This window comes from Cygnus atratus, chromosome 1 (genome assembly GCF_013377495.2).
Source record: "Cygnus atratus isolate AKBS03 ecotype Queensland, Australia chromosome 1, CAtr_DNAZoo_HiC_assembly, whole genome shotgun sequence".
NCBI lineage: Eukaryota > Metazoa > Chordata > Aves > Anseriformes > Anatidae > Cygnus > Cygnus atratus.
In genome coordinates this window covers 2,206,683-2,232,677 of record NC_066362.1, presented here as the reverse complement: position 1 = coordinate 2,232,677, position 25,995 = coordinate 2,206,683, and the positions used below count along the sequence as shown (strand labels likewise).

Here is a 25,995-nt window from a genome sequence, read left to right as displayed (position 1 = left end):
AGCGGGTTGCTTTTCTTTGGAGGACATGAATCATCTGACTGACTCCTCGTGCCGCCCACCTTACTTCTGGTTTTTTTTTTTTTTCTGTGTGTTTTGTTTTGGTGTTGAGGGCCTGATACTGAAAGGAGAAAGCATCCGTGTGGCTTGGATCATTTCTGTGAGCACAATCTGTATTTGCAGAGCAGCTGACGTGCCTGGAGAAAATGAAGTGCTGTCCGTTTGGTTTATGACCCAGCTATTCAAGTTGACTATTGGTAGCTTGAACAAATGCTGCTGGCAAATTTATGTCTCTTTTATTAAAATAAATGCATAAATAAAAAGAACTACTGGGAAAGCTGGAATACAGATGGTCCAGCTCCTGTTCCTTTGTGAAGGCCAGATGACTAAATTTCAGAGGAAATGTCTTAAAACTCTCTCTATCAGTAAACTGAAGAAGGACCTGCACCATGCACCTTTGTGTGAGCTGATCCTGGGTTGTGTTATATGGCTATTAAAGCCACTAAAGGTAGAAAGCAATTGCAAAGCCGCCCTTGAGGACTTGGAAAAGAGGCAGCTGTCTCAGCATCACACGCCTGCTGCATGCTGCAGAAGATAAACTTACCTGCTGCAGCTTCTCAGCAGCTTTTTCTTTTAGCTGCTTGATTTCAGAGCCTGATTTCAGAGCCACGAGTGTAAGTTAAGGTGAAACTTGTAATATTGGTGCAGCACAGGTGAGTGGGGATGGAGCTGGGAGCTGTAAGAGGCCTTTTATACGAGCTGTAAGAGGCTCATGAGCTGTATATGAGCTGTAAGAGGCCTTTTATATGAGGCACAACCTGATGCTCTCAGCGATGTTTCTCTTGGTGCTTGCGGTAGGGAGAGGGCTTCCCTTCAAACCTGTTCGGTTGGATAATGGCATGTCATAGGGGTGTTGATACATCACAGGGTTAATTAGCTAGCATTTGCAGAAAACACTGCAATTTAAATCATTATGCCACGTGTTCGTTACTGAACCAAAGGCCCTTTCTTGGTAGAGTGGGAAAACACAATGAGGGCTGGTCAGCGCTGGCTTGTTCGAGGAGCCTACAGCCTGATGTCGATGGCTGGGACAGCACCTCTAGTTTCTCCTTTTGCTGTAGCAGCACCTGTGAAAGCCATTATATCAGTACATACACACCCAGGTGACTTCATATCTTCTCAGGAGACTTCAGCTCATCCCTACATCAAGTGCAGCCGGAGGTTGTGGTGCTCAGGACCAGCTAGGAAGTCCACGCACGTGTCACCAAAAGCTTGTGAAGTGAAGAACTTCCGGCTTGAAACCTTCCCGAGCAATGCGAGCAGGTGTGCAGTTCATTGCCAATTAAAACAGCTTTGAAGGAGGTGTGGGTTTAGAGCAGTTACAAGGTTTGTTCCCTTGCTCCCCGGAGGTAAATGCACATTCACAGGTCTCCAGCAATGGTTGTGCTAATTGACAATTAGCATTGATAATGAATGTAGTAGCACTGGCAGTGATAGCATTATCTAAATAGTTCTCAGGTTATTTTTTCACTTTTTTCCCAAAATGCAAAACAAAAGAATTCTTGCTTCTTGTTCAGTAACGGAGTTGGGCAATGCCTTGAGAGAATTAATTCTTGAAGGGTTTTTATTCTTGTGTTTCATTTAAATTAATTTCACGGGCAACAAGAGGATTAGATAAAGCAGGTTGTGTAGCATTAAATTGCATTCATGGCACCTAAAACTTGTTTTTATTCTTTCAGCCTTACCTTGCTGCTTTGCCCTGTGTTGTGTTTGCCATTTGTGTACCCAGCCCCTGCTGTCGACGTGGTACAACTTACAGAAAGCTCGGTGCTCTTAGAACTCAAACTTGCTTTTTTTTTTTTGTTAAATCCACAGTTTCTGCAGCATTGTAATTATTAAGAATGTCGGTACTACACGTTACTGGGTAATCAGCTCTAGACCACCGTCTCACACAGGGTGCCACCGCTTTTCTTGCCTTTTTCTGCCACTTTGCTACTAGTTAGTCCAGTCTCCAGAGCTTCAGGAATGCCGCTTTTAACGTGTACAGCGAAGTGAGCGCATGTCACAGGAGTGTCGCACTAGCACTGCTTCCATCGCCCCTGAAGTCACCTGTGGCTCCCAAACCATCATCTCAGCAATGGTTTTGCCAACGCATGCTCTGCGGTGTGCTGCCACCAGGCATCTCCGAGCGTCCCCATTCAACTCGGCGATGTAGTGTAACGTGAACGTTGTCTGCTGTTCTGTTTGTAACCAGCTTGTCTCATTGAAATCCCATTAGGAAGTCTGCCTTCCACTTTGCAGTCTCAGCTTCTTGCTCCTGGTGTAACTAAAAGGTAACTCCAAAGCGTTCTTGGCGGCTGGTGCAGAGCAGGAGGGGCGCATGGTTTGACAGCTGCCCGGTGTGTCGGAGCAAGAAGCTGCAAATAACTCGTCTTCAATTGCCAGTACCACACAGTGAATTACTGGAGATACAGAGACTGTTATTTCTGGGTTTCCTTTTCTTTTCTTTTGACTTTACAGATTCTGCAAAGTATAAGGGATGTTTGCCCAGGGGTTGCCAAAGTGAGAAGTTTCCTCCAGTGCAAACCTGTTCCCAAACCCAAACGTTAGCAGCGGCTGTTTTAATCTCCTCTTTCAATGGAGATGGTAATTAAAAGGTGCTGTGTAGGATTGGTACTTCAAAAATCAGCGGTTCCTTCTTGCAGGAGCTGGCCCTGAATGCCGCGACGGCTTTATTAAGATTCCCAGATTATAAAGCCAACGGAGCTGTCGTGATCCTCTCGCCTGACCTCTGCGTAAAACAAGCTGTGGTGCTTTCTTGAGCTAATTCGCGCTTGAAAGAGGGCACGTCCTTTAGAAAGCAGTCCAGTCCTGACTAGGGGAGAGAAGCAAAAGTCAGTGGCGGAGAATGCAGCGTAACCTTTGATGTGAGTGGTTAATTACGCTCTGGAAATGTATGCCTAGCTGTTAGTCAGAGCCCGGCCAGCTTCAACTTTCCAGCCTTTGGAGTTTTTTTTTGTAATTCATTAGCGAAGACTTTTCTCCTCAGCTCTGTGCTCAGTGTTACATGCTTGCGGACTGATCTAGTAACCTCTTAGCCTTCTCTATGCTAAGCTAACAAGGCTGAGCTCACGACTTTTTGGTGTCTGGCCGTAGTTGTGCCTTCCAGCCTTTTAATAACTTCCAGGCTTCCTTCGCACACCCGTCCGCCCCCTTTCTGCCTGCTTTTTCTTTGTAGGACTGCCAGGGTTTCATTCAGCCTCCCAGATGGGTGACTTCCAGATGTGTGACCGACATGGAGAGATGCTGCTAACTTCTACAAAGCTCTTTGCTTTATGTAGCCATTTCCAATTAGCTAATTAATATCCACTGTCACAGTGGGAACTTCTCTGCTCCTGATTATCTTCGATATTCCCAAATTTTCTACAGTCATGGCTTTCCACAACAGTCCCATAGATCCTGACTCATTCTTTTTCCCCATGTGTGTAGAGCTACATATGGTGACCATGAAATTCTTACAGTAGCTTGATAATATTATAAAAATAATATAAAAAAAATATTATTCTGTATTATTTTGGATCAATGATCCACTACTCATATATTTTACCAATTTCTCCCCAAAGTATTATCAGCCGCAAACCTTCCATAGTCATTATTTCCATAGGAACTTGAGTCAGGAAAAGTTCTGGTCCGCTCATTGTGGAAAGTTGTTGCTTCAGAAGCTTTTGCCACTGCTTTCTGGTTGAGCTTCTTCTACTTGTTGCTCTTTTAAGAAAATAAAAACTTCTCCTGGAAATGAGAATTTATAACCAAGCAAAAGAGAAGGCTTCTGGAACAGACTTGCATTTCACGTGGAATACAGAGGACAAAAGGAAAGGAGGAATTTAGATTTCTGGGACCTAGCAAAAATCCTCAATCTGTGGCTTCCTCATTTCTACCTGGATGCTAAGGATCTTGTCACTGTCTTGCTGATTTTTACTTTAGTGGCTGCTGTGCTTTCTGCTATTGTTTTGTCTTTTCTGTCAGATCCCTGTTGGAAATAACTTGCTCTCTTTGGGTTTATTTAAAACTAAATTTGACATCTAAGAATACCAGCTAGCCAGTATCTGTCTTCTGCAAGCCCATGTTGCTGGACATAGAATGCTGCTGTTCTCCCTTAATTCTTTTTTAATAGTCTTCTATCATCTCTTTCGTGATTTTGTCCCTGATCAATATGAGGTGGAGAGGCCAGCAATTACCTCTTCATCCCATTTACTCTTGTAAAATTCATGCTGTGGTGTTAGTTTCCATTCAATCTCCAGGATCCCCCAAATATATGAAGGCATAACCAGTACTGTGAGAGTGCAGAGAGGTTTTAAGACAGGTTTAAAAGTTCTTTCGGTGTATTTTACGTACCTCTGGACGGGTTGGTAGCTGCTATTCAATGGCTTCGTTCATCAGTGTGAAAATACTGAATTGCTGTCCCATGGTAGTTACCTGTAAGGAGCACACTGAAACAGAACGTTGTGCATTATGCTTTCTTCCAAATTTTATCAAAATGGAAATGGTTGGTTTTGATGTAAATGTCTCGGGATGTAGTTACTTAAACCATCTTTTCCTCGAGGTCTCATTGCTGCTGTGATCGGCAGAGCTGCTTGAGATGGAAGCATCTCCAAAGAGAACCGATAACAGTAATGTTTTAGGAAGAGATCCTCTGTTTTGAAATGGGATTTTCAACCATTCATCCTGCAACATCCATCTTAATTCAGAGTATGTGAGGATGTGAAATACCTGTTTGCAGCTTTTACTTGATGCAATAGAGCCCAGGCCACCTATCTAAAACCTCAGAAGAGGCACAAAGAATGAATTAATTCTTTAGTCACTCTGTGGCCAGTCTGATTTTATTGCCTATGCTTTGTTCATTGACTTGCACAGCTCAGGGGGCTCAACAAAAAAATTAAAAACGTGGATCTGGGAAGTCTCAGCAGGTGCAGTGATCAGCCACAGAAGCAAATTCTTGCCCCGTTGTAGTTCAGAGAGGCGGTGTACAACAAGCTGTTACCAGACTGACATGACGGACAGGATACACGTACCGCTCTGACCTTTTGAAATTTCAGAATTTAATTATGCCTCCAAATCCATAAATATTGCCTTTTTAATACAACATTTATATTAATTTTCATTTCCAAAGAGCAGCTGGGTAGAGAGTGCTTTGTTCTCTTGCTTTATGTACAGCTTTATTTGTTTGACGTTGATATAAATACGCTACATGGATGGCAGACCTCAACCATCGAACAGAAAGTCACAAGTCCTTGTTATAGATGAATGGGATGTTGCAGACTTCACAGTCACTCATAAATCTTGCTGTACGTCCATGTGATTAATGTCTAACAAGGTTTTTGATTGATGGCTTAGCAACTGCTAACCAGGTGTTATGGGACCAAATTGTCGAATCCCTTACTTCAGCGTTAAGGGAAGCTCCTGTTCACCTTGATAGGCAGGAAGACGTCTGCTTTTTCTCGTAAGTGGGTTTTCAAGTTCTCTCTTGCTGTGATTTTGGTAAGTACATGGTCAGGCTCCAACTAATGACATTGAAACACGACATTTGTTAGAATCACCTGTAACCACGATAAGGGCAGAACAGCTAGGTAATGTCTAGATGGAGGGATTAAGCTGAGGCCAACGATGATGGGTGAAGGCCATGAGTTGTACAAAGAAACAAGAAACTAAAACTTCACCCTAATTTTTCAAGCAAGTAGCTGGCAAGATATGAAGAGTGTCCCACATGTGAATAGTATTGCTTAAAAATGTTAAAGGCTTTAATCTTCGTGCTGTAGTTAAAAGCCAAATGTACCGTGCGCTGGAGCTGTCTCCTGTCTCAGCTTCTCTCCGGCTTGGCTGCGTATTGTAACTGCTCAGCCACGCTTCCAGTTAATTACTTGGTCCTGAAGAATCGGTGCAACTTGAATACAGGGCACTGGAGCACAAAGAGCTTTGATCTGTCGTGCACGGTTTCTGCTATGCTTGGATTTTATAACTTAAAGATGAACTTTGAGAATAGTTATCAAAACCAGCAATTTCTGCTGCTCGTACAAGCTTTTGACTTTTTCAGAGCCTTGCGCCTTAGCATCCTGCTCTGCCTACCTAGCAATGCCATAAATGAACAATTTTCTCGTTTCTCCTAATCTGCAGTGTTTTCAGAACTGTTCCGAATATCAAACCGCAACTGATCTTTTATTTCTGTTTCAATTTTTAACTAACAGGAGCAATTCATTATATTCCTAGCACAAGCCTCTGTTGCCTTATTGTAGTCGTGGAGCTCAGTGCGGTATTATGCACTTCGTATTTCCCAGTCCTGCATATAAAGGGACATCAGAGTCCCGGAATCCATTATAAATAGGTTTCATCCATAACGTGAGAACAAATTGCTAAATGTTTTTCTTTCTTTTTTTTTTTTTCAAACTTGATTAGGTTTGAGGGTTTACTTACATTTTCGTGGCGATTTTAAGGTTGTTAATTCAAGTAGAGAAGATGAAATGCAAATACGCGAATACAAACGGATTTGGTAAATTACTGTTAAAAATTAGCACAGTGATTATTTTACTCTTAACAATAAGCATGCATTTTAAAAGCTTGTGCTCAGGTAAAGTTTTAACAGAGACATTTTAAGAGCTGGAGTTTTTATATTTTACTTTATTTTTTCCCAAGTAATCGTGAATTGTTCTAATTAGGGGCATGATACCATTTGCCTGGATATTTATTCGTATGTAATTTGTTTTAACATAGCGCCGCACTGATGTATTCCTTTCATTAAGACAACTCTCTTTGATGGGCTTTGACTAGCTAATTACTGAAATGGAACACGTTACTAATAGCCTCCAAGTAGGTAGAGTTTTCTGAACATAAATAATGAATTTCTGAAAGCACTGACAAAAGTTAACTTTTAAGGGGTTTCTTTCCGTCTTCAGACACAGTGAAATTAAAAGCGAGTGACTTTGAATCTGTTTTTGCTTCTGCACCATGGAGTTACTTGAGCAGCACCAAACACCAGACCAGCACTTCGGGCTGCAGGGGTTTCACAAAAGGACCCCATTCACAAAGGCACCCGCCAACCCCTCTCTGAAGTTATTAGGCTAGAAGAAAATCAAATTTGAACTGAGTTTGAAGAACTGATGACTGTGGGAATTTGTATTTTCAGTGGTTAAAAAATAAATAAATAAATAAATAACAAATCAACGGTTTGGGAGCTATTAAAGGGCAATTTTTGCAGCATTCCCAAGATTTTTTCCAACAGTGATCGTGACCCTTAGTATATCCACATGAATTTACACATGCATGTTTTATATTTATATATACAAATATGCACACACGTGCCTGTAAATTTTCTCCATATGTAAACTGTGTTTTTGTAGTGGATTATATCAATATTCAGAACCTTTATGTTTTTAGGAGCTGTGGTATGTAATCAGTCTGTACAGGCCAGCTGAGAAGCCCCCCACCATCTCCCTGTAGCTACAGGTGTTGGAATCAGTCTGGGGAGGAGTGGGGAATCTGTAGAATCACAGATTCCTCTAGGTTGCAAAAGACCTTCAAGATCACCAAGTCCAACCATCAACTCCGCCACTGCCCTGGGCAGCCCGTTCCAATGCTTGAGCACCCTGTCCATGACAAAATTCTACCAAAAGTACAACCTAAACCTCCCCTGGTGCAACCCGAGACCATTTTGTTGCTTCCTATCACTTGTCACCTGAGAAAAGAAACCTGCAGCCTCCTTTCAGGTGGTTGTAGAGAGTGATGAGGTCTCCCCTGAGCCTTCTCTTCTCCAGACTAAACAACCCCACGTCCCTCAGTCACGCCTTGTACCTCTTTTTTCTTGTTCCTTCACCAGCTTCATTGCTTTTCTCTGCACACACGCTCAAGCAACTCAAGATTCTTGCAAGATACCTTCAATAGCATCAGGGTTTTGTAGCAGGTTGAATTGGTCGAGTAATGTAGGATGAGCTTTTATCAGATCAGTGACAGTGGCATATAGGTTACTAGGATCTCATTTCTGAAAATAAAGCTGAGTTTCTGTTAATTAAAACCGTTGATTTGTTAATTACCAGTCCTGTACAGTATTTAAAGATCCTAGACGTTCCGAGTCGCAGTGCAATGCTGTTGTGTCTCTAATGCAGCGTTCCTCCTCCTTCTGCTCCCAGATGCTGCTGACGGAATATCTGGATATGAAGAACACCCGCACCGCCTCGGAGCCATCCACCCAGCTTAGCTATGCCAGCTCGGGGCGAGAATTCGCAGCGTTCTTTGCGAAGAAGAAACCACAAAGGCCTAAAAACCCTCTGTTCAAGTAAGTGCCAGGATGCACTTAAAACTGGCCGTTAATCGCAGTTTCACGTGGGAGTGGGGTGTAAGTTTGGAGATGGAGGTTTAATGCCTGAAGCTGAAGCCTCAGTAAGATCTCTGTTAGGGATTCATGGCTGGTTTGTAGAGTGCAGCTCTTTCAGAGGCTCATTGCGGGGTTGGGATCCCATTACGTGAGCTGCTGCAGAGCGTGCAGCCATACGTTAAGCCTATCTTTGTGCACAGTATGTTCAAGACCTGTTAAAAAGGGTGATAAAGGGGACCGGACAAAGAGAATTAAGATAACTGTATAATTACTAGATAGACTAACTGGCTAATCCTATCACTTGTTCCTTTAATTCAAAGTGGAAAGAATTAAGTGGCTGGGAGGAGAGAGGATGAGAGAGGATAGGTGGGTGAGGGAAGGATTTGGGGTGCAAATTTGATGTGCAAGAATGAGGGATGAGGAGCGAGGAGCACTGAGAGGACAGATGGCCTTGCCAGTACACCGAGACTCAAAGGAGCTTTGCTGAATTTTTGTCTCATCTCTTGACTACCTGTGCTGGTCCATCCTCTTTGGCCCTTTGGGGGAATTACCTCTGGGGGAATTACCAAAATGTGCTGTTTTCAGAGCAGAGGCTCCAAGCTGAAAGTTCATGGCTTTGATTTTATGCTGCAGCTCTGCCAGTGTAACTGCGTGTGTGGCTGCCCCCTAACTCAGCACTGCCAAAATAATCTCTTTAATGACTTTTTTTTTTTTTTTAATATACAATGACGTTGTTCTAAAGCAGTTGTTCAGGGAACATGCAGGTTTAACGGTAGGGTTGAGGGAACAGCAGCAAGGAGAGCAGTGCTGGGGAATACCAGCACCTTGGGGCAGTAACCTTTTACCCGTGCTCAGCTGCAGCAGGAGCAGCGTATCTGATGGGTGGACTCACTACAAGCTGCTGCAGGGCTGAGCTGTCTTTCACTACCCATTAGCGAGGTATTTAGCCTTACCAGGCTTTGCTCTCCCTTGTAGAAAGCCCGAGTTTAACAAAATCTACTGAAATGTTTGCTGGAGGGGGAGCGATTGGAGGAGAGAGCTTGTGGTTTCCCCCTTTATTTTGCTGGGGATGGGTGCCGGTGAAGTCTGGGTGGGTTTTTCTGGGTGGGTTTTTTAATCTGCAACATCCCATTTGTAATCTGGGGTAGATCATTATGTGTGGGGAGGTAATATGGGAAATTCAGTAATGGAAAAGGCTGAGTGATGGGGCAAGTGGTTAGGGGAGCTTCACATTCCAGAGCCTCTTTACAGGTTGTTTGTTGTTTTTTCCAGCTAAAATTTATTTCTTGATTATCCGGAGCTTGCAGAACTCCCTGTTATTTGCCCCATGGGCATGGGCACATAGCAGCTGTATTCTCTTAGTACCCAAAGGCTTTTGCACTTCCCTCACTCCATCTCCCAGGATTAGCTGTCTGTATAATCTTCTGCTATTAGAAGGTTAAATGTTGCCTGGAGGATCTCAGAGGTGTCTCCTGCCACCTTGACAGCCTGTGGTTATTCCTCCCCACCCCTTTTTTAACACTCCCGTGGCTGTTTGGGTTGAGAATTATGCTCTTTGAATTCACCCCATCTTGCAGATCTCTATCGGAGCAAAATAGGGCTGCTCACCTTTTCATTCCACGTCTGTTCTTGGGTGTGCTTGGGCCATTTAAGTTTGAGGAATAGGGATGCTCTGTTTCACCTAGAGCAATTTAAGCCTGTATATTAGTTTGTCAGCGGAGAGTGAAGGTAGGTGTAATTGTTTAAAGTGAAGGTGCCTAACCTCGTAGGAACAGCGTGTCTCTTGCCACTCATGGTCTTGTCACCAAGTCATCGCTGGCACCACGGTGACAGCAGCACTTATTGGGAGCTCTTATTTGGTTATCTGTCTTCTGTCAGCTGTCACTATATCTATGGAAATCTCCGTTGAAATGGAATTTCTCAGTCCGCTGGGGGATGTACATGTTTGATGGAGTGCTATTCTTGTCTCTTCTCCCATCTTCAGTGCTTTTTCGCGCCGGGCTGCGAGGCTTTTTCTTGCCTTTCCATTAGCTCTGTCCAAATCGGAGGAGCCATCCACTTGTCATCAGAATATCCGCGTTTAATTTCTCACCTCCCAAGTCTCTTAGGGCAGGGCTCCACCTTGTGTTTTACTCGCAGCTCGATGCAGGTATTTGTGCCGTGCCCTGTGATAGCTTGTTAGAAGCTGATTTTCTAAATCCAACTTCCTCTGGTGGTGTGTTTATGTGAAGACTTATGATCTAGCAGCAGTAGGAAGAACGAGGACTCTTGAATTGCGTCTTGCAGCAACTAGCATTTGGAAGGGACTTTGAATCGTTGGCTCCCTATCTTGAAAACGGGTATAACTCACAGGGCGGGGGAAGTCACTATGTGTTCAGTTGTTTAATGTTGACTCAGAACCCAAAACCTTTGGGAATTCATGTAGCTTCTGCCATCGTAAGCCTGGCTTTCTTCTTTTCCAAAAAGTAGCCACGTGTAGGTTGCTGTCTCCCTGCAGATCAGATTTGCTAGACAAAAATTGGGCATTGGTGGGAAAGGAGTGGCTTGTACAAGCAGGTGTTGAACACCCAATGTGTTAGTCTCAGGCTTGGCTAAAATTATGTGCAATTCTGTGCTTAAAACAAAAAATCAATGCAAGCTTTGCAACTGGAGTGTCAGCATGGAGAGAGGGGGGGGATTACAAGAGAAGAGAGGTTGAGTGGGAATAGGAACGTGGGAGAAGAATAGATCAAGGAAAGAGCAGAGGAGGGGAAATGGGAGAGTGAAACTGGATGGCTGTGGGAGAGAAGTGGATGTGCTGAGACCGGAGTCACTGTCTCAAAGCCAGGTCTGGGGCAGCAGAGGGAGACTCAGGTTTGTTGCTGCAGTTTGCCTTAACCTGAAGCTTCTGAGTTTGATGCCTGGAGAAGACCTCTGGGCCATGGCGATAATGTTATGTTTAATATTTCACTAGGGGAAAGAGGGAGCACATCACAAATATAAAGCCAAGAGTTTATCGTTCATTTAATTACTCTGCTGCGTTTGTTATATTTTGATAAATGGTTATTAGCTCAGTCGCAGTAATGCTAACACTCATAGTCCAAATTAAAGTAGAAGAGCCTCATTAATAAAAATAACCTTAAAACTGTTGCACGAGAAAGCTTCCGAACGCTCGGCCCTTCTTTGTAGTGTGATGCTCAGGTTTGCAGTGTCCCTCTGGGTGGTGCTAATGCCGATTCAGCCTTCCCCAGCAGAAGGGCCTCAACACCATGAGGTCTTCACTATAAGGAGTTTGGTCATTAAAGACATCTTGTGCCACTTCAGCGATTTGAAAATGCCTTGACCCTTCTGCCTGCCCCTTCTTGGTCCCCAGTGCCCATGGCAGAGCTGCCCAGCGCCCACCCGGGCACACACAGGGCTGCTCTTTGTTGGATGTCCCCAGTGCTGAGCTCAGGCTGAGTCCTTGGGTCCCTCAGTAAGGGGATGCTTGTGTCACAGGGACACCCAGCTCAGCCCCCAGCAAGCTCAGAGCCACCCTGAGACCCTGCAGTATCAGGCCATTTTACTGTGAATGACAAAAGTCATGTTTATGGGGCTCCGTTACTTGAAAAACATGTCTTGTCTCAGGCTGATCCTTGTCGAGTATTGGAGCCATCCAATAAGTACTTAATTTACTACATTTTAGTTTCAATGAGAGTATTACTTTTTAGTTTGTGGCTTTATGTATATGCTAGTTAACAATGTAGTTGATACTAACTCATTGCTTTGGTTTGGATTTCACCAGTTTTTTGGGGCCATTCCTGCTCAGAAGAGCATCCCCATGCTATGCAGGCAGGCCTGTGCCACCGGCAGCTGCCGACAGAGCTGTGTGGATCCAAGGTGGCAAAATATGGTACGTCGGTGGTGGAGTTTTACAGGAAAAATGTGCTTTTGTCTGCCTTGGTCGTTTTCCTTAACCACGCAGGGAAGTGCATTTTGTTCAGAGCTGACTGGTGCTTACAAGAAGGCCAGCTCTGTGGATGGCTAACTGCCCTTTTTTTTTTTTTAATTACAGGTTTGAGTCCTCTTCCCATGCTATTAGCATGAGTGCCTATTTGCGTGAGCAGAGGAGGGAGCTGTACAGCAGAAGCGGAGAACTTCAAGGTGGGTGAATAATGTGTTAGTTTGGGTAATTCTCTTCTGCAGGAGCTGAATATCCTGTCCATGCCATGTCAAGGTATTAGTACCTCTCTAGTTTGCTGCCCAGGCTGTCTAAATCTCTCTATTATTTAAGGTCTATTTCTTTAATTCTCGCTCCGTCATGCAACTGGGTTTCTTTTTATTCCCCTCTGTGTGTGTTCAGATAAAGGTCCAGTTCTTAAAAACTAGTCATGAAACAAAGGATGAAACACGAACAAGTCTCACTGTGAGCATTGCTTTTGGGTTACTTGGAGGTAATGCCTGTTTCTTTATCTGCAGTCTATTTCCCTGTGTCATATGTCATGCTTCTGGATTGTTCTGGGAGCTAAACTCACCCGTTTCGTATTGGAAATCACAAGTTTCTGTTGGAAGTGACCAATTCTGTGTCTTTTGTATAGTACTTGAAGAGTTAGAGTGTTCAAAAATGGTGAGTTTGAAGTGTTGGACCACTCTTGCTGGTTTATACTGCTTGTGACAAGTGTTGTGTATACACAGAGAAGTGTTCTCTGGGCATGGCATCATTTCACGTTTTTTGTGAATGGTTTAATTCACAAAAGTCTTGCTTTTGGAAGCAACAGCAGTGGAAGATCTTGAGGCTGTCATGTTAATGTATAGTAGGAATAATTTTTTTTCTGTCTCATCTGTTGTAGTTTCTTACTGGGCTAATCATAAAAAGAAAATAATATAAACTCTTCAGATATTACAGTGATGGACAGGGGTGGAACTTCTTGAAATCTTACTCATGGTAATTTTCAGATGGCTTTTATTCGAGGATATTTTATAATTTACAAGAGAATTATTGCATGCCTTTGTGTTCCCTTCCTCCTTTTATAACTTAGTTGTGCTCAGCAAGAAGTGAAACCCAAAGCAGTCAGGTAAGACGCACTGAGAGATGTACAGTGTTCTTGTGGACCGATCGGTTCACTTAGGTGACTGTGTAAAGAGGATCTTCATGTTGATGATGAAATATGTAATGCTGCACTCTCTGGCGAATATTCAGGTCTTTCTGCATGGACTGTGAGGGAAGAATCTGAGATAAAAAGATGTACTGAAGTTGACAGTTGCCCATACTGTAATCTCACAGCCATAGGAATAAAATAAGGTGAAGATCCCTTCCTTTTACATGATGGTATCACCCATTATGCACACTTGGAAGGTGTTCAGCTCACAGCTCTTCACCTTTTAAGACTCAGGTTCTCACCTTCAAAATCTGTCACATGTACCGGGGATCAGCTGGAAGAAATCTCCCAGTTCAGCAGGGTGTTGTTTAAGTCTAAGCTATTACACGGCACAGTCTTTTTTATTTTATTTTTTTAATACCAATGGATAGTAGGATTTAAGTAGTTACTTCTCCACAGTAATTACTCTATTCTGCAGCCTGCATGGGGCAACTGGATTCAAAGCCAACAAGTTTGAAGCTGTCGAGGGGATTAAGTTTAGGATAGGGATGGGGCAATCAGGGAGCTCATAGCACTTCCCTCAAAAAAATTTTAAATCTCTTTGGTAGTAGTGCTGTTGCCTTTTGTTGTTTCCAGTTGCCTCCATGCCCTGATCTGGCCAGTTGACCTTGTTGCTTTAAAAACACAGAAGATGAAGGTATTAACAGTCTGCCTCTTCTTCCAGATGCACCATGGCTGAGATCCGTGTGGTTTTGGGATAGAGTTACCATTGCTGTGGCACTGAGCCGAGGAGGTGTTTTGAAATAGCTCCTTTCTTTTTCAGGGTTCAGAACTCGTTGCTGTTGGGCACAGCCAGATTTCTTGAAAGAGCAGCCCCTTATTGATAGAAGGCAGATCCCGAGGCAGCGTTTGTCACGAGCAGGAGGCTGTGAGCGTTTTTCAAGAGAAGAGGGTGCGAAAGAGCTCCGCAGACTTTCAGCTGCCGAGCTGGCGTGGGGTTGGAAAGAACAAAGCTGAAGAGCTGACAAAGGAGGAAAGGACAAAATATAAGAATTAGCATGGATGGGGCCAAGATGATACTGCCCTTTATGGATGAATCGGAAGAGCTGGGACGTGACGCAATAGGTGACAAAAAGTCAATGTAGGGAGTCAATAGGGACAATAGATGAGATGACTTTGCTAAGAAATCTTTGCTGTTTAACCATCAAGAAAAGTTTCCCTTTGAACTTTATGTTAAAAATGTACTATCCTCTCTTTCTATTACAAGCTGCTGTTCCCTTTTAGGTAGCTCATTAATCTTCCCGAATCCCAGACCACAGCAAGATCTGCATTTTGATTTTTTTTTTCCCCCTTTTAAAGAGAAATACAATTTAATTGTTCAATCAGGTTACTGGAAGGCAGGCATGTGACACTCTCTCCTCTGTGAATGCCACACAGTTTCTCTTCCTGACAGCCTTATCCACAGGGATGATTTTTCAGTGGCAGCAGGGGGAGGGTGGCTTGTTAGGAAATCTTTTTTCCTGAAAAGGTCTTCAAAGAATCATATGCATTAAAAAAAAAAAAAAAAAGAACTTATAAAAGTTTGGCTCTTGCCAACTTTTTGAAATAAGAATTTAATTTAGATAGCCTTAAAATGTGTGAAGATCAGAGTGATGCTTTGTCATTAACCTCTCTCGTTTGGACTGAAATAGTACAGTGCATAAGGCAGACGTTATCCCTCAGTGGGAGAAAGGGACCGGCTGTAAGTGATTTAGAGATGGAAGGATTCATTCTTGCGTCTTATTCCACTGAAATCAGAGGAGGAAGACGTAGGCCATGTCTTTTTCGCTTTAAGTCGGACACAGAAGTCGTTTGCCAATTGTCATTAAGAAGAAGAAATCAGAAGCAAGTACGTAACTGAAATATCTCCTTCTAGACTAACAGAAATGTGGTGCCTCGGGATGTTTGCAGAAGTACAATGTCAGAGGTGGTTTCTTCTGTACAAAACCCAAACCCCAAAATGATTGTCTCTTTTTTCTCTTTTTTCTTTTTTTTTTCCAAGAGTACGTCTTGGCCGAGTGCTGGCTGGGGAATTTACATTTTCCTCCTTAGAGCCCTTCTGCCATTTGTCAGATACGATGTGCTTTTTATAGCCAGTCTGAAATAATGGAGGTATATTTAAAAAGCAAATCAGTTTATTCCACGAGCGGCTGAATGACTGCAGCCTGGTTCATCGCAGATGTGTCCTGTTCTCCCTTAACACTTCTCTTTCATTAGCCACACTTCTCACCGTGTCTCTCCATCACATTCATCCCCCTTGCTTCCTTTCTGGCACCCCTCAGCGCCTGCTTGTGTCCCCGAAGCACCCGTTAAGCAAAAAGCAACCTGTGCCACAGCTGGACCAAGCAAAGTACATCCCGACTGAGCAGCTCTGCGCCTTGGAAGCAAGTGTGCTGGTAGGTCCAGCAGCATGGAGAGCTAACAAGTGCCTGCTGATGCTTTTCCTTCTGTGGAGGCACGCGTTTATCCCACCTTTGTCTGCACGGCTGTCTGTTTCCACGAGACCTCTGAGAATTTACTGCTTTTAGGATTTATGCCTCTGTCACCTTCGGCTGAAATTGGCTCTCCAGCTCAGTTGTTGTGAGGACGGGACAGCCAGTTGGACAGACAGAAGATCAGATAACTCTTATTTTTCTAGGAAACCAGGCTAAAACATTGCTGTATTTCATTGCAGAGGTGGTTGCTTGTCGCTGGCTAGTGGAATGAATCCCACGCATGCCCCTTATTTCATTCCACTGCTGCCTTCAGTTGCCAACAGATCCTTGGGAACAGAAGAAATATGTGGCTTCTCCCCATAGAAGGGGGTCAGGGACTGCAAGAGGGATGGAGAGGGTAGGAGATCGTCCCTGGGGCTGCACAGTAAGGCAGGAGGCAGTCTGCAGGGACCTTGTTGGTTTTTTTTCCATTAAATTGGATGTGATCGGTATCAGGAAAACATGGCTTCAAGAGAGAATTAAGAGAAAAAACCACTACTATTTTAGGTAGTGTTCAGGCATGTCTGGGTTTCTGAATCAGTATTTTGGTAATAGTGTTAGTGTCATTGTACCAAGCATGGTACACATGCTATGTGCGTTGTACATGCCTGGAAGGATTAGTTTGCATGTGATGGAGCAGCCTTCACCAGCACAGGTGCACTGCGCAAGGATCGTGAAGTCTGCCTTCCAGTGGTTTACCTGGCTAAATTTTTTGTAGCTGTGGCTGGAGTAAAGATGTACTTCTTATACGTTAAAAAATTGGGGGTAAGTTGCCTTCGCTTCCATTTTCTGAAGTTCCTTAAATTTTAGTTGGCTCTTGATAGATGTTTGGACCTTGGATGAATGGTTCAGCCGTAATGATTGGCGTCCATAGCAAATAAACAAAAAATAAAAAGAAAAATTAAAGAAGCAAGGAAACCAAAGAAGCCATAACTGAAAAGGGAAAGCTCAGTGGATGATAACCTTCATTTCAGCAGGTGCCTAACCCGAGTTAGCCATTTTCTTACTCGCAGGTGTGCGGCGTGCAGAAGCCCTGGGGTGGGAGAGCTCCGGAGCACGCGGTGTCTCACCGTGCTGCTCGCTGCTGGCTGGTAATTTCAGGCGTGGTGTAACTTCATCAAAGGTGGCGTCGGGTAGAGGCTCCTTCTCAACACGTCAGGTATTGTTTCAGAGTCCCGTGGCCGTGGGGAATTAATGCAGGTGCGTACTGTGCTCACGGTGACTCTGGCCTCAGCTTAGTTTATCAGCAGAAATGGTGAAAGATGTTTTTGTACACTGCGAAAATCTGAAGAGCCTGGAGGGTGCTGATCAGCATGGAAAATAGCAGCCAGCTTCTGTTATCTGTGCGAGCACAGGCCCTGGTAGTTCATAGCGGGGTCAACTTTGCTCGTGTCGTACATCTGGGCCGGTTTTAAGAATGAAATGCTTAATGTGAAGTGCTCCCGAGCAGCCGCTGTTCCCGTGGATGTTAATGGTCTCCACAGCTGCTCGGCACCTCTTAAAATGTGGGCTTCTGATTTCTTTCCCCCAAGAAGCTCGGAGCAATTCAACGTTATTAAACCTCTCCGTGCCTCTGTGAAGCAGGATTTTATTTAGGGTGTAGCCGTGCAAGCTGCGGTATGAGACGAGTCATCCTGGGGAGGACGATGGAAGCAGAATTGGTCAGGATTCCAGAGTCACCTTCCGGTCTTCACCTTTCAGTCTTCTGTTCAGTCGTGCTGGTTGAAGTCTGAATACATTAAGGCTGTATATGTTAATATAAGGATGGTTTGGGCACACTTGACACAGCCGCGTGTCAATTGAGGTGGCTCTGCAGCCCTGGGACTGCTGCTGTGCCAGCTCTGCATGGTGGTGGGAACTCCTGCACAGCACCCCGGGAGAAATCGCTGCCTACTACGAGTACTTTGTGCTGTGTAAGAGCATTGGGAATGTTCTTGTATTGTCACTGCGCCTTTGGGGTTTTTCTTTTCTTTTTTTTATCCGAGAAATTGTGTCGTCTCTGCTCCTACTACATGGGTGTCCTGAAGATTTTCATAAGTGTGCGCTCTTATTGCCACCAGAAGGCAGGGCAGTGCTTGTTGTACAAGGCAGGCGGAAAAAAGTTACGTGGCTTCACAGAGGAAGTGTTTAATAGAGCGAAGAATGAAATTCATGCCCCAAAGCAGTGCTTCCCCAACTACTGGGCACGTTTTGCGTGCTGAGCTGAAACAGCAAAATTCTGTATTGCTTTATGAAGTTATTTAAGCAGTTTCTGTCCAGAAGATCCCCGTGATGCAGTACCCTTCCTCCTTCTCCTTCAAACTTTTGGTTAGTTCCATTTGCTTCACTTTTCATAAGTTTCGGTGGGATCCTGCTAGAAGTTTGGACCTTGGATGAATGGTTCGGGCATGACCAGCAGTGCTGAAAATTACCTGCGTTGTGCAAGCTGTCAATCTCAGGTGTGCTCCAAGAGACTCAGTAGGAGGACTACGGGACTAAAGGCAAGTCACATCCAGCTCTGACCAAGGATGGCAAATTGAGCTGTGAAACAAAGGCCTCTTGCAATGACGCTACAGATACCAGATTTATTTATTTTTTAACTTTATTTCTTACAAGAATCTCCAAGAAATTCTTGTTGGCCAGGTGAAAAATAAAACTGGAAAGCGCTGAACATCACCGATGATACAAATTGAAGACTGGGGATGGGGCTGGGTTGCTCACCAGTATGCTGTTTAACTATTCTCGCTCTAAGATGGAAAATTTCTTACCAGAAGGTTTTAAGTAATTAAGGAAATCAAAGAGAAACTCTCCTAATTAAGATTTTGACGCCAAGAAATAGCGGCGGAGGCAAGTGGTATCTGATCTGACAAGGGCACAATGTAAGGCCAGGTCCGGGGAAAATGCAGTTATTTGTAGGTGCCTTGTTCCATTTGAATTCACCAAAGGGCTGCCGGAGGGAGCCAGCCGTGTTTGCCGATGACAAAAACAAATCTTGACACTTTGGATAATGAAAATTCGGTTCAGCACCTTTTAGAGATGGGTATGATAATACGCTGTCAGTCGGAGGCAACGGGGGGGGGGGGGGGGAAGCAATGTAATTCTTGTCTGGTTGGAGGAGACGCTGCAACAAGCGGGCAGTCCCAGTTAAAAATGCCCTGTAGGAAGAGGGATAACCCGTCGAAGAATCGGAAAGTTGGTTGGACGAAGGGAGGGGGAAACGATTTGATGTTAGGAACCTCCTGTCACGCAGCTGCTTTGGTCTCCCCGCGGTGCGGAGGATCACAGTTTGCTTTGAGCTTGGGGGGGAGGAGAGGGGAGAGGATGGCTTTCTTGTGGTTTGACAGTATTAATGCAATCATCTCGTTCAGACCTTGTAAGCCCACTTATTATTTCCTCTGCGTGTGTTTTTTCTAGTTTAGCGGATTAGCTGCACTGTCTCTTCAAAGGCTATCCAATCAAGAAGGGGTTATTAAAACTGGGGCGCTTTATGACTGAGAATTAATTAGAGCAGCATTTTCATGCAAAACATCCAATTTTTTGATTAGCAATGGAGCAGGGCCGCAATTAACACTCTAGGAAGCTTAAATTTCCAGCATTTTGATTCTCAGGAAATGAGATTATCAAACTGGGGTCAGGCACTTGACAGCAAAAGGGGGATTATGTGTAAGAAAATAATTTGTTTCTTGATTTTGCCTCTGAGATTGTTATTAAAGCTACGGTGAATTCAGAGGGAGGCGAAGAGTGGGAGGAGGAGATACCTAAAAATGGGAGCTGGAGAAACCCTTTGCCTTGTTAGCGTCCTCCTCGCTGTGCCAAGAGCTGCCTCGTCCTGGTGTTAGGGAGAGCACGCTCTGCGTTGGATTTACAGCAACAGGTTTGCATTGCTTTGCGGAGGCTTGTTGCCTTTCCTAATCGATGTGTGTTGAGGGTTCTGCAGTGTTTTTTAAATATTCAAAATATTTGTATCCCGGGGAAGGAGGCAGTCCTGTTGTTTTAATAGACGGGCTGCTTTGTCTCCATTCCTTTAAGCAAATACATACACTTTTTAAACTGTTTTTTGATCCACTCCCAGTGTCTGAGGATGTATATCACTGCTTATTAAAGGCTGAGCTCTGCCAGACTTCAGGGTGGGTGGAACAAGAAGCGGGGCATCTCTGTCCTTTCCGGAGAACACGGAGGGTTTGGGGGTTCCATCTCCCACTGAATTGTTCTCACTTCTCGGGGCGGTGCAGGGTGCTGAAACTCAGCCCTGGGCTGTGAAATCAGTCTCTGTAGGGGACTTGGAGCAGGCTAAGGCAGTACGAGTCATTTCACAGAGTCACAGAATCATTAAGGTTGGAAGAGCCCTCCAAGATCACCTGGTCCAACCATCCCCCTACCACCAATGTCACCCACTAAACCATGTCCCTCAGCACCACATCCAACCTTTCCTTGAACACCCCCAGGGACGGTGACTCCACCACCTCCGTGGGCAACCCGTCCCAATGCCTGACTGCTCTTTCTGAGAGGAAATGTCTCCTCTGATAGCTGATCGATATTTGCTGGGTGTTGGGAGACTGCCAGTTTGCATCTCCGTAGGAGAGCGGGTAGTCGGCTGTCTGTCCGCCGGCTTTTGCTTCTTAAAACGACCATACAGTTCAATGGCTTTTTAAAATGTTATTTGCTGTATTATTTTTGAGCAAAATTGTTTGTGAAAATGACTATTATGAAGTTGATTGTTGCTAACAGCTGCATTAGCCACATTCTTCATCCTAGGTCCTACCTAGCAATGCCCACAGCTATTGCAGCCTTTACTGCAGCAGCCACGTTATTGAGGATGCTCAATCCTAGCTTGCACCACCAGCTGATGTTCAGAGGTTGAGCCTTATACAAGTACAGCAGTGCACCACATTGTGCTTTGCTCCGTGATGCAGCATGGCAAGCACGCTCCGATCTCCGCCTTCAGCATTTGCCTTTGGGTCCCTGCCTAGGACTCCCAAATAAATTCTCATTCTCAGCTTCAAGATCTTCTTGCTTTAGGCTTTGCCTCCATACGCTGCTCACTTCAAAGCCAAAAGACCTCCAGTAACTCTACCATGAAGATTTCCAGATGTCACATTGTCCTTTTTTAACATAAAAAACCAAAATACCAGGGCATCAAGGTGTTGTGCCAGTAGAGGAGCTTGTCAAATAAAGACTGAAAATCAAAGATGAGGCAATCATTTATGAGTTTCTTTAAGAGCTTTAATTTTCCACTCTCTGCATCAATTGCTAGTGCTCCGCTTCTCTCCCCTCTTGATACGAGGAAGGACACAGAAAAAAGCACTCATTTTATAAAGATTAAATAATCCCATAGATGGATGCTTCAGCCTTACTGGTATTGCTGGGAGGCTGCTGTGTCCAGATCTGCTTTGTGTTTTGTTGTTACAGTTCTGGGCAGAGAGACTTTCAGGTTTTCTGGGACTCTTTCTGTCTCAGCATCCCTTGTTTGGAAAGCAAACATTGATTTTCAAGGTACTTTGTTTCAGCTTCTTTTCAGCTTTGAGTTTTGGATTACTGAAGAATTTGGGGGCTTTGTGGTGAATTTACAAAGACGCTGTAGAATTATCGGGTATTACGCAGATTAAAGCAGAATAGGTAGGAAATGTTTATGTCTGTGAACTGTAATATCCTGTTTTGTATCAATTCTAGGAGGTTTTTCGTGAGGACTAGGCTTTTGGAGGCATTGAGCCATCTCAGCTTGATGCAGTGAGATGCGCTGCAAGCCTTGATATCCATTAAAATCAGTCCCTGTGTTTTCATATGATTAGTTTCTAACTGGATATAACTTCATCAAAGTGAACTTGTATCGGTGTATCGGTGAATATCTGCTCTCCTTTCCCCTCTGTCAGCTAAAGCACAGCTTTCTGGGCTGCTCTGTGCTGGGCAGCGAGCTGTGCTATGTCCGTGCGTAAAATGTGTCCCGGCCTGGAACAGCTGAATCACACTTTGCTTTTCTGAAGGACACTGGAAACATTTCGTCAGTACAGCCAGCAATAAAACAGCCACGATGCAGTCGAACAGGTACTCTTCTTACTGTGATCTAAAATAATAGTTCCTCCTTTCTCTCCGTATGAGAGCTTCGTACTCTCCTGGAATTTGTGCCTTTGTGTCAAGTTCAGTAGTAAACCATCTATTTAAAACTGCTCTGTCTTGCTGCTTAGGATCAGGATTCTCTCAGTTTGGTCTGAGGTCTGGTTTCTGATAATCTACTCTGCTTTGAAGAGTGTTCATTGCGGCACTGGTGGAAGTTGGCTGCAACAACCTGAAAGGATGAAAAAGGTTCTGTAGGTTAAGTGGATGCTACTGCCATTGTCTCTTCGAAAATTTTAATCGTCTGAAGCCAAAACCCTATTTTTGAGCTCTGGCTTTCCTTAGGACATTATTTCTTGCAAAGTCATTTCCTTGACTAGTTTAAGGAATATTTTTATGCTGCTCCCTTGTGGTTTTTGTTTGTTTGTTTGATACCAGGACACTCCAGTGTACCTTTGGTACCCCAGGGTTAGATTCCTACACTTATCTTCTATTATTGTTAATGATAATAGCGTACATTCCTTTCAATCAGAGTATGGCAGAGTATGTAGAGTTAGGCTACACACGGTGAAAAATAAATTGTATAAGATGAAAAATAAATTGTCCAGCGGGAATGTGGATCAGCTGAGTACAATTAGCTGGCCTGGAATTTGGGTTGGCCAATGTGAGCCCCAGTAATCCTGTTCTTCTGGGACCTTTAATGACCAGGTTAGCCCAAACTGTCACTTGTATCCTTCAGGATGTTGTATATTTTTGGAAGAGATTTGCACACTATCCAAGTGTGCTTTCTAGAACGCTAGCTTTATTTTGAAATCTCTGTGCTGGCATTGTGTATATCTTTTTTGTTTGTTTGTTTAATCTGGCCTGGTTTGTTTAATCTTTAATAGGGTAGAGTTCTAAGATGCTCAGAGGTGTTTTTGTTTTGTGTTGAAATCTTGCTAACATTGGCGTTTTTCAGTAATTTCTTAAATCTTTTTGTATTGAATTTTGTACAGATCCTTTTTTTTTGTGAATCAAATTCTTGTTTACTTGTCTGTGATTTGTGAAACCTCTTTTTCACCAACTTAATTTGCAAGATAATAAATACAATGCTGAAACATTGCTTTTATTTTTCTCGCTTGATAGAGTAGCTAATCTTAATAATAATAAAAAAGCCAGTTATCTGTCAAGTCTGAGCTGCCATGTTGCCTTTTCTGCTAAATTCATACCCTCCAAGCTGAGACATCTCAAGAAAGCAGTGAGGTATCACAGGGTATGGCAAATTCCAACACATACCTTGAGGGTGAGTGTGGAGGCAGGAGCTGTTGCTCTTGCCTCGTCTCGTACTTTTTCAGTGGGTGAAAGGTGTTTAATCTCTGGCCCTGTCATTCCAATGCCTCTAATCTGGATTTGATGTCCCTACAAATGTGAAACCATTGTTTTTCAAGTAGCATAAAAAATGCACCAGGGACAGCTTTATTAGCATTTGGATTTTCTCCTTTGGCTTTGACTGATGGATATATACATTTTTTTACACCGAAGAGTTTTTTATCTTGATAATGTTGAAATGAAACTTTACAGTGACAAAGTAGTGGGCAGCTTTAGAAAGCCCCGCTTTCAAGTAGGGTTAAAACCATTTAGGTGAGCATGAATTAACATTTCCCTTGTCTTGTAAAGGTCACCCTTTAATTGAGATTCACCACGCTCAGTCCAAAGCCTAGGATCCAGGAGACCTCTTCGCAAAGAAGGCACAAATTGGCAGCATAATCTCATCAGAGGCTTAGTTTATATGGTAATAAATCATTCAATTCGAAGCTAAAGAAGCTGCCACGGAGCATAAAACACGCCAGATGCTTGAAAGACTTTCGTGGCTTAGAGTTTGAATAACAGTTGGAGGATCTGTAGATGTCTTGAGATCCTTCTTAATAAGGAAGAACTGTTGGGAAGAAACTGATTCTTACCTAATTAAAGGATTAAAATGTTACAGACTTGCTTTTATGTTAGCTGCTATTCATTCTGTCCAACATATGAATTTAAGGTGTGGCATTTCTATCCTATACATCTCTTTGCATGCTATTTCAGAAATTATCTTAAGAAGTTGCAATATTTTTCATATATATACAATATGTCCTGCTTTTTCTAGAGAGATAAATGTGAGCTGAGTACGGGATTCCCTTCTGCAGAATAAAAGAGGTGGCATTAATCAATAAGGTGATGTGATTTAGGGCTCTGAGGATACAGAGGCTAACAGTTTCTGAAGGGTTGTTGGGACTAAGTGCATAAATTGTTGTTGATTTTTTTTCCTATTATTACATGTACAGTATTAGAATATTTTATTACCAGAAGATAGAAATATTTTCAGGCAGGAGGGGAGAGTATCATAGGAGAAAGTTTTTCATCCAGTAATAATGTGAGTAAACGGATAGTCAGAAGGCTATTTTTGTGGAGATTGGAGAAAGAGAATGCCCTTGAGAAGCATCAGCGCTTTGAAGCCTCATGCCAGTAGGGTAAGTCTCTAATTTTGTGGCTTTTTGTTGCTGTTTGTGGAGCCTGAATGGAATTGTCCATTCAGGAGTGTGCGGCTGCCTCCATCTCTCACTGTAAGGTTTGGGATAGCAGGACGACTGCCTCTTGTACACATTACGGTGCAGAGACCTGGCACTGAGAACACATTCAGAAATATCCCTGTCCTGCTGTTGGTTGACTGAAATCTGGCCTCTTGTACCCTCCAATTCACTTCTCAGTGGTTTTTTGTTTGTTTTTGGTTTTCATAGCAGCTCAGCAGATCAAGGTCGGTATCACCTGGAAGGACCTGGGCAAGGAACCAAGGGCAAATGCAGATTGTATTGGTTTGGAATCAGAGCTGAAAAATTGTTTTCTGTCTTCCCTGTTGTGACCGTGTTCTTTCAAGTCACTGAGAGACGAGGTGGTGGCATTTCTGGGGTACAGCAGAGGAGCCTCTTCATTTTGATTCTGTTACAAGGGCCACCACATGAGGAGACCGTAGAAGGACATGATGTGCATGTTAGGTGCGTCTTTAACAGGAGCTTATTTTGGTGGTTAATCTAATTTAATTTGGCCTCAAAGGTCTAAAATTGGTTGCATTAATGGAAAAATGATTGAATCACGAATTGACTGCTGGGAAAACTGTCTTCTTCTGAGACTGTACCCAACCATCTCTGGCCAGATAAGTGTAGTGAAATGTGCACAGGCTCCACGAGCGGTGTTTGTGGTCAGCTGTGCCGGCTCTTTCTTTGGGACGTATCCTGGGCAAGGTCATGATCTTATAAAAAAAGGTAAAGGAGGGTCCCAGGCCTCAATGGCTATTTTGGGACCCTGTTAATTTGCTAGTAGCTTTGCCTGTCCTTTTACTGAAGTTGGAGATAAACTGAGCTTGCAAGACGCTTCCCTAAGGATATGAGGTAGCTGAAGCAGGAGACAAGGTGCAGTTTGCTCCTGATGGATGGACCCCGTGGTACGGAGCCGCGTGGGAGCAGTTCTTGAAGAGCTGCTGCCTGTGGGCAGCCCCCGCAGGATCAGTTCAGGAGGGACCCCGCGTGGAGCAGGGGCAGAGAGGGACCGTGAAGGAGCGGTGGAGACAAAGTGTCAGGGACTGACCACAGCCCCCAGTCCCCGTTCCCCTGTGCTGCTCGGAGGGAGGAGGTGGAAGAGGGTGGATGGGGGAAGGTGTTTTTAGTTTGCTTTTAGTTTCTCACTGTTCTAGCTGCTAGTGTTAGGCAATAAATTACATTAATATCCCTGTGCCGAGTTTGTTTTCCCTATGATGATAATTGTTGAGTGATCTCCCTGTCCTTATCTCAACCTGTTAGCCCTTTTTTCCCACATCGTATTTTCTCCCCCTTTTTCTTTTAGGAGGGGGAGTGAGAGAGCGGTTGTGGTGGTGTTCAGCTGCCCAGCTGGGTAAAACCAAGAGAAAGGGTAAACCCCTGTTTCCTGATGGTAATTAATCTCGTCTTCAGTGGGCTCACAGTTTCAGCGATACCGTGATCAGAATCAGATCAGTTGTCTTCACTGGGGGTAGGAGTGTGCTCATGAA

At 43.9% G+C, this 25,995-nt stretch overlaps 1 protein-coding gene across 4 annotated transcripts in view; it reads left to right on the top strand.

The window, feature by feature from the left end:
* EXOC4 (exocyst complex component 4) overlaps positions 1-25,995 on the top strand; it is a 383,044-nt gene that overhangs the window by 91,569 nt on the left and 265,480 nt on the right. For 3 of the 4 annotated variants that reach the window (XM_035566622.2, XM_050708396.1, XM_035566625.2), the window contains exons 8-9: positions 8,175-8,320; positions 12,393-12,481. In XM_035566622.2, coding sequence (XP_035422515.1) covers positions 8,175-8,320; positions 12,393-12,481 — 235 coding nt within the window. Of the gene's footprint in view, positions 1-8,174; positions 8,321-12,392; positions 12,482-14,239; positions 14,856-25,995 lie in introns of those variants that run through there. The other variant, XM_035566623.2, reaches the window with a different exon arrangement.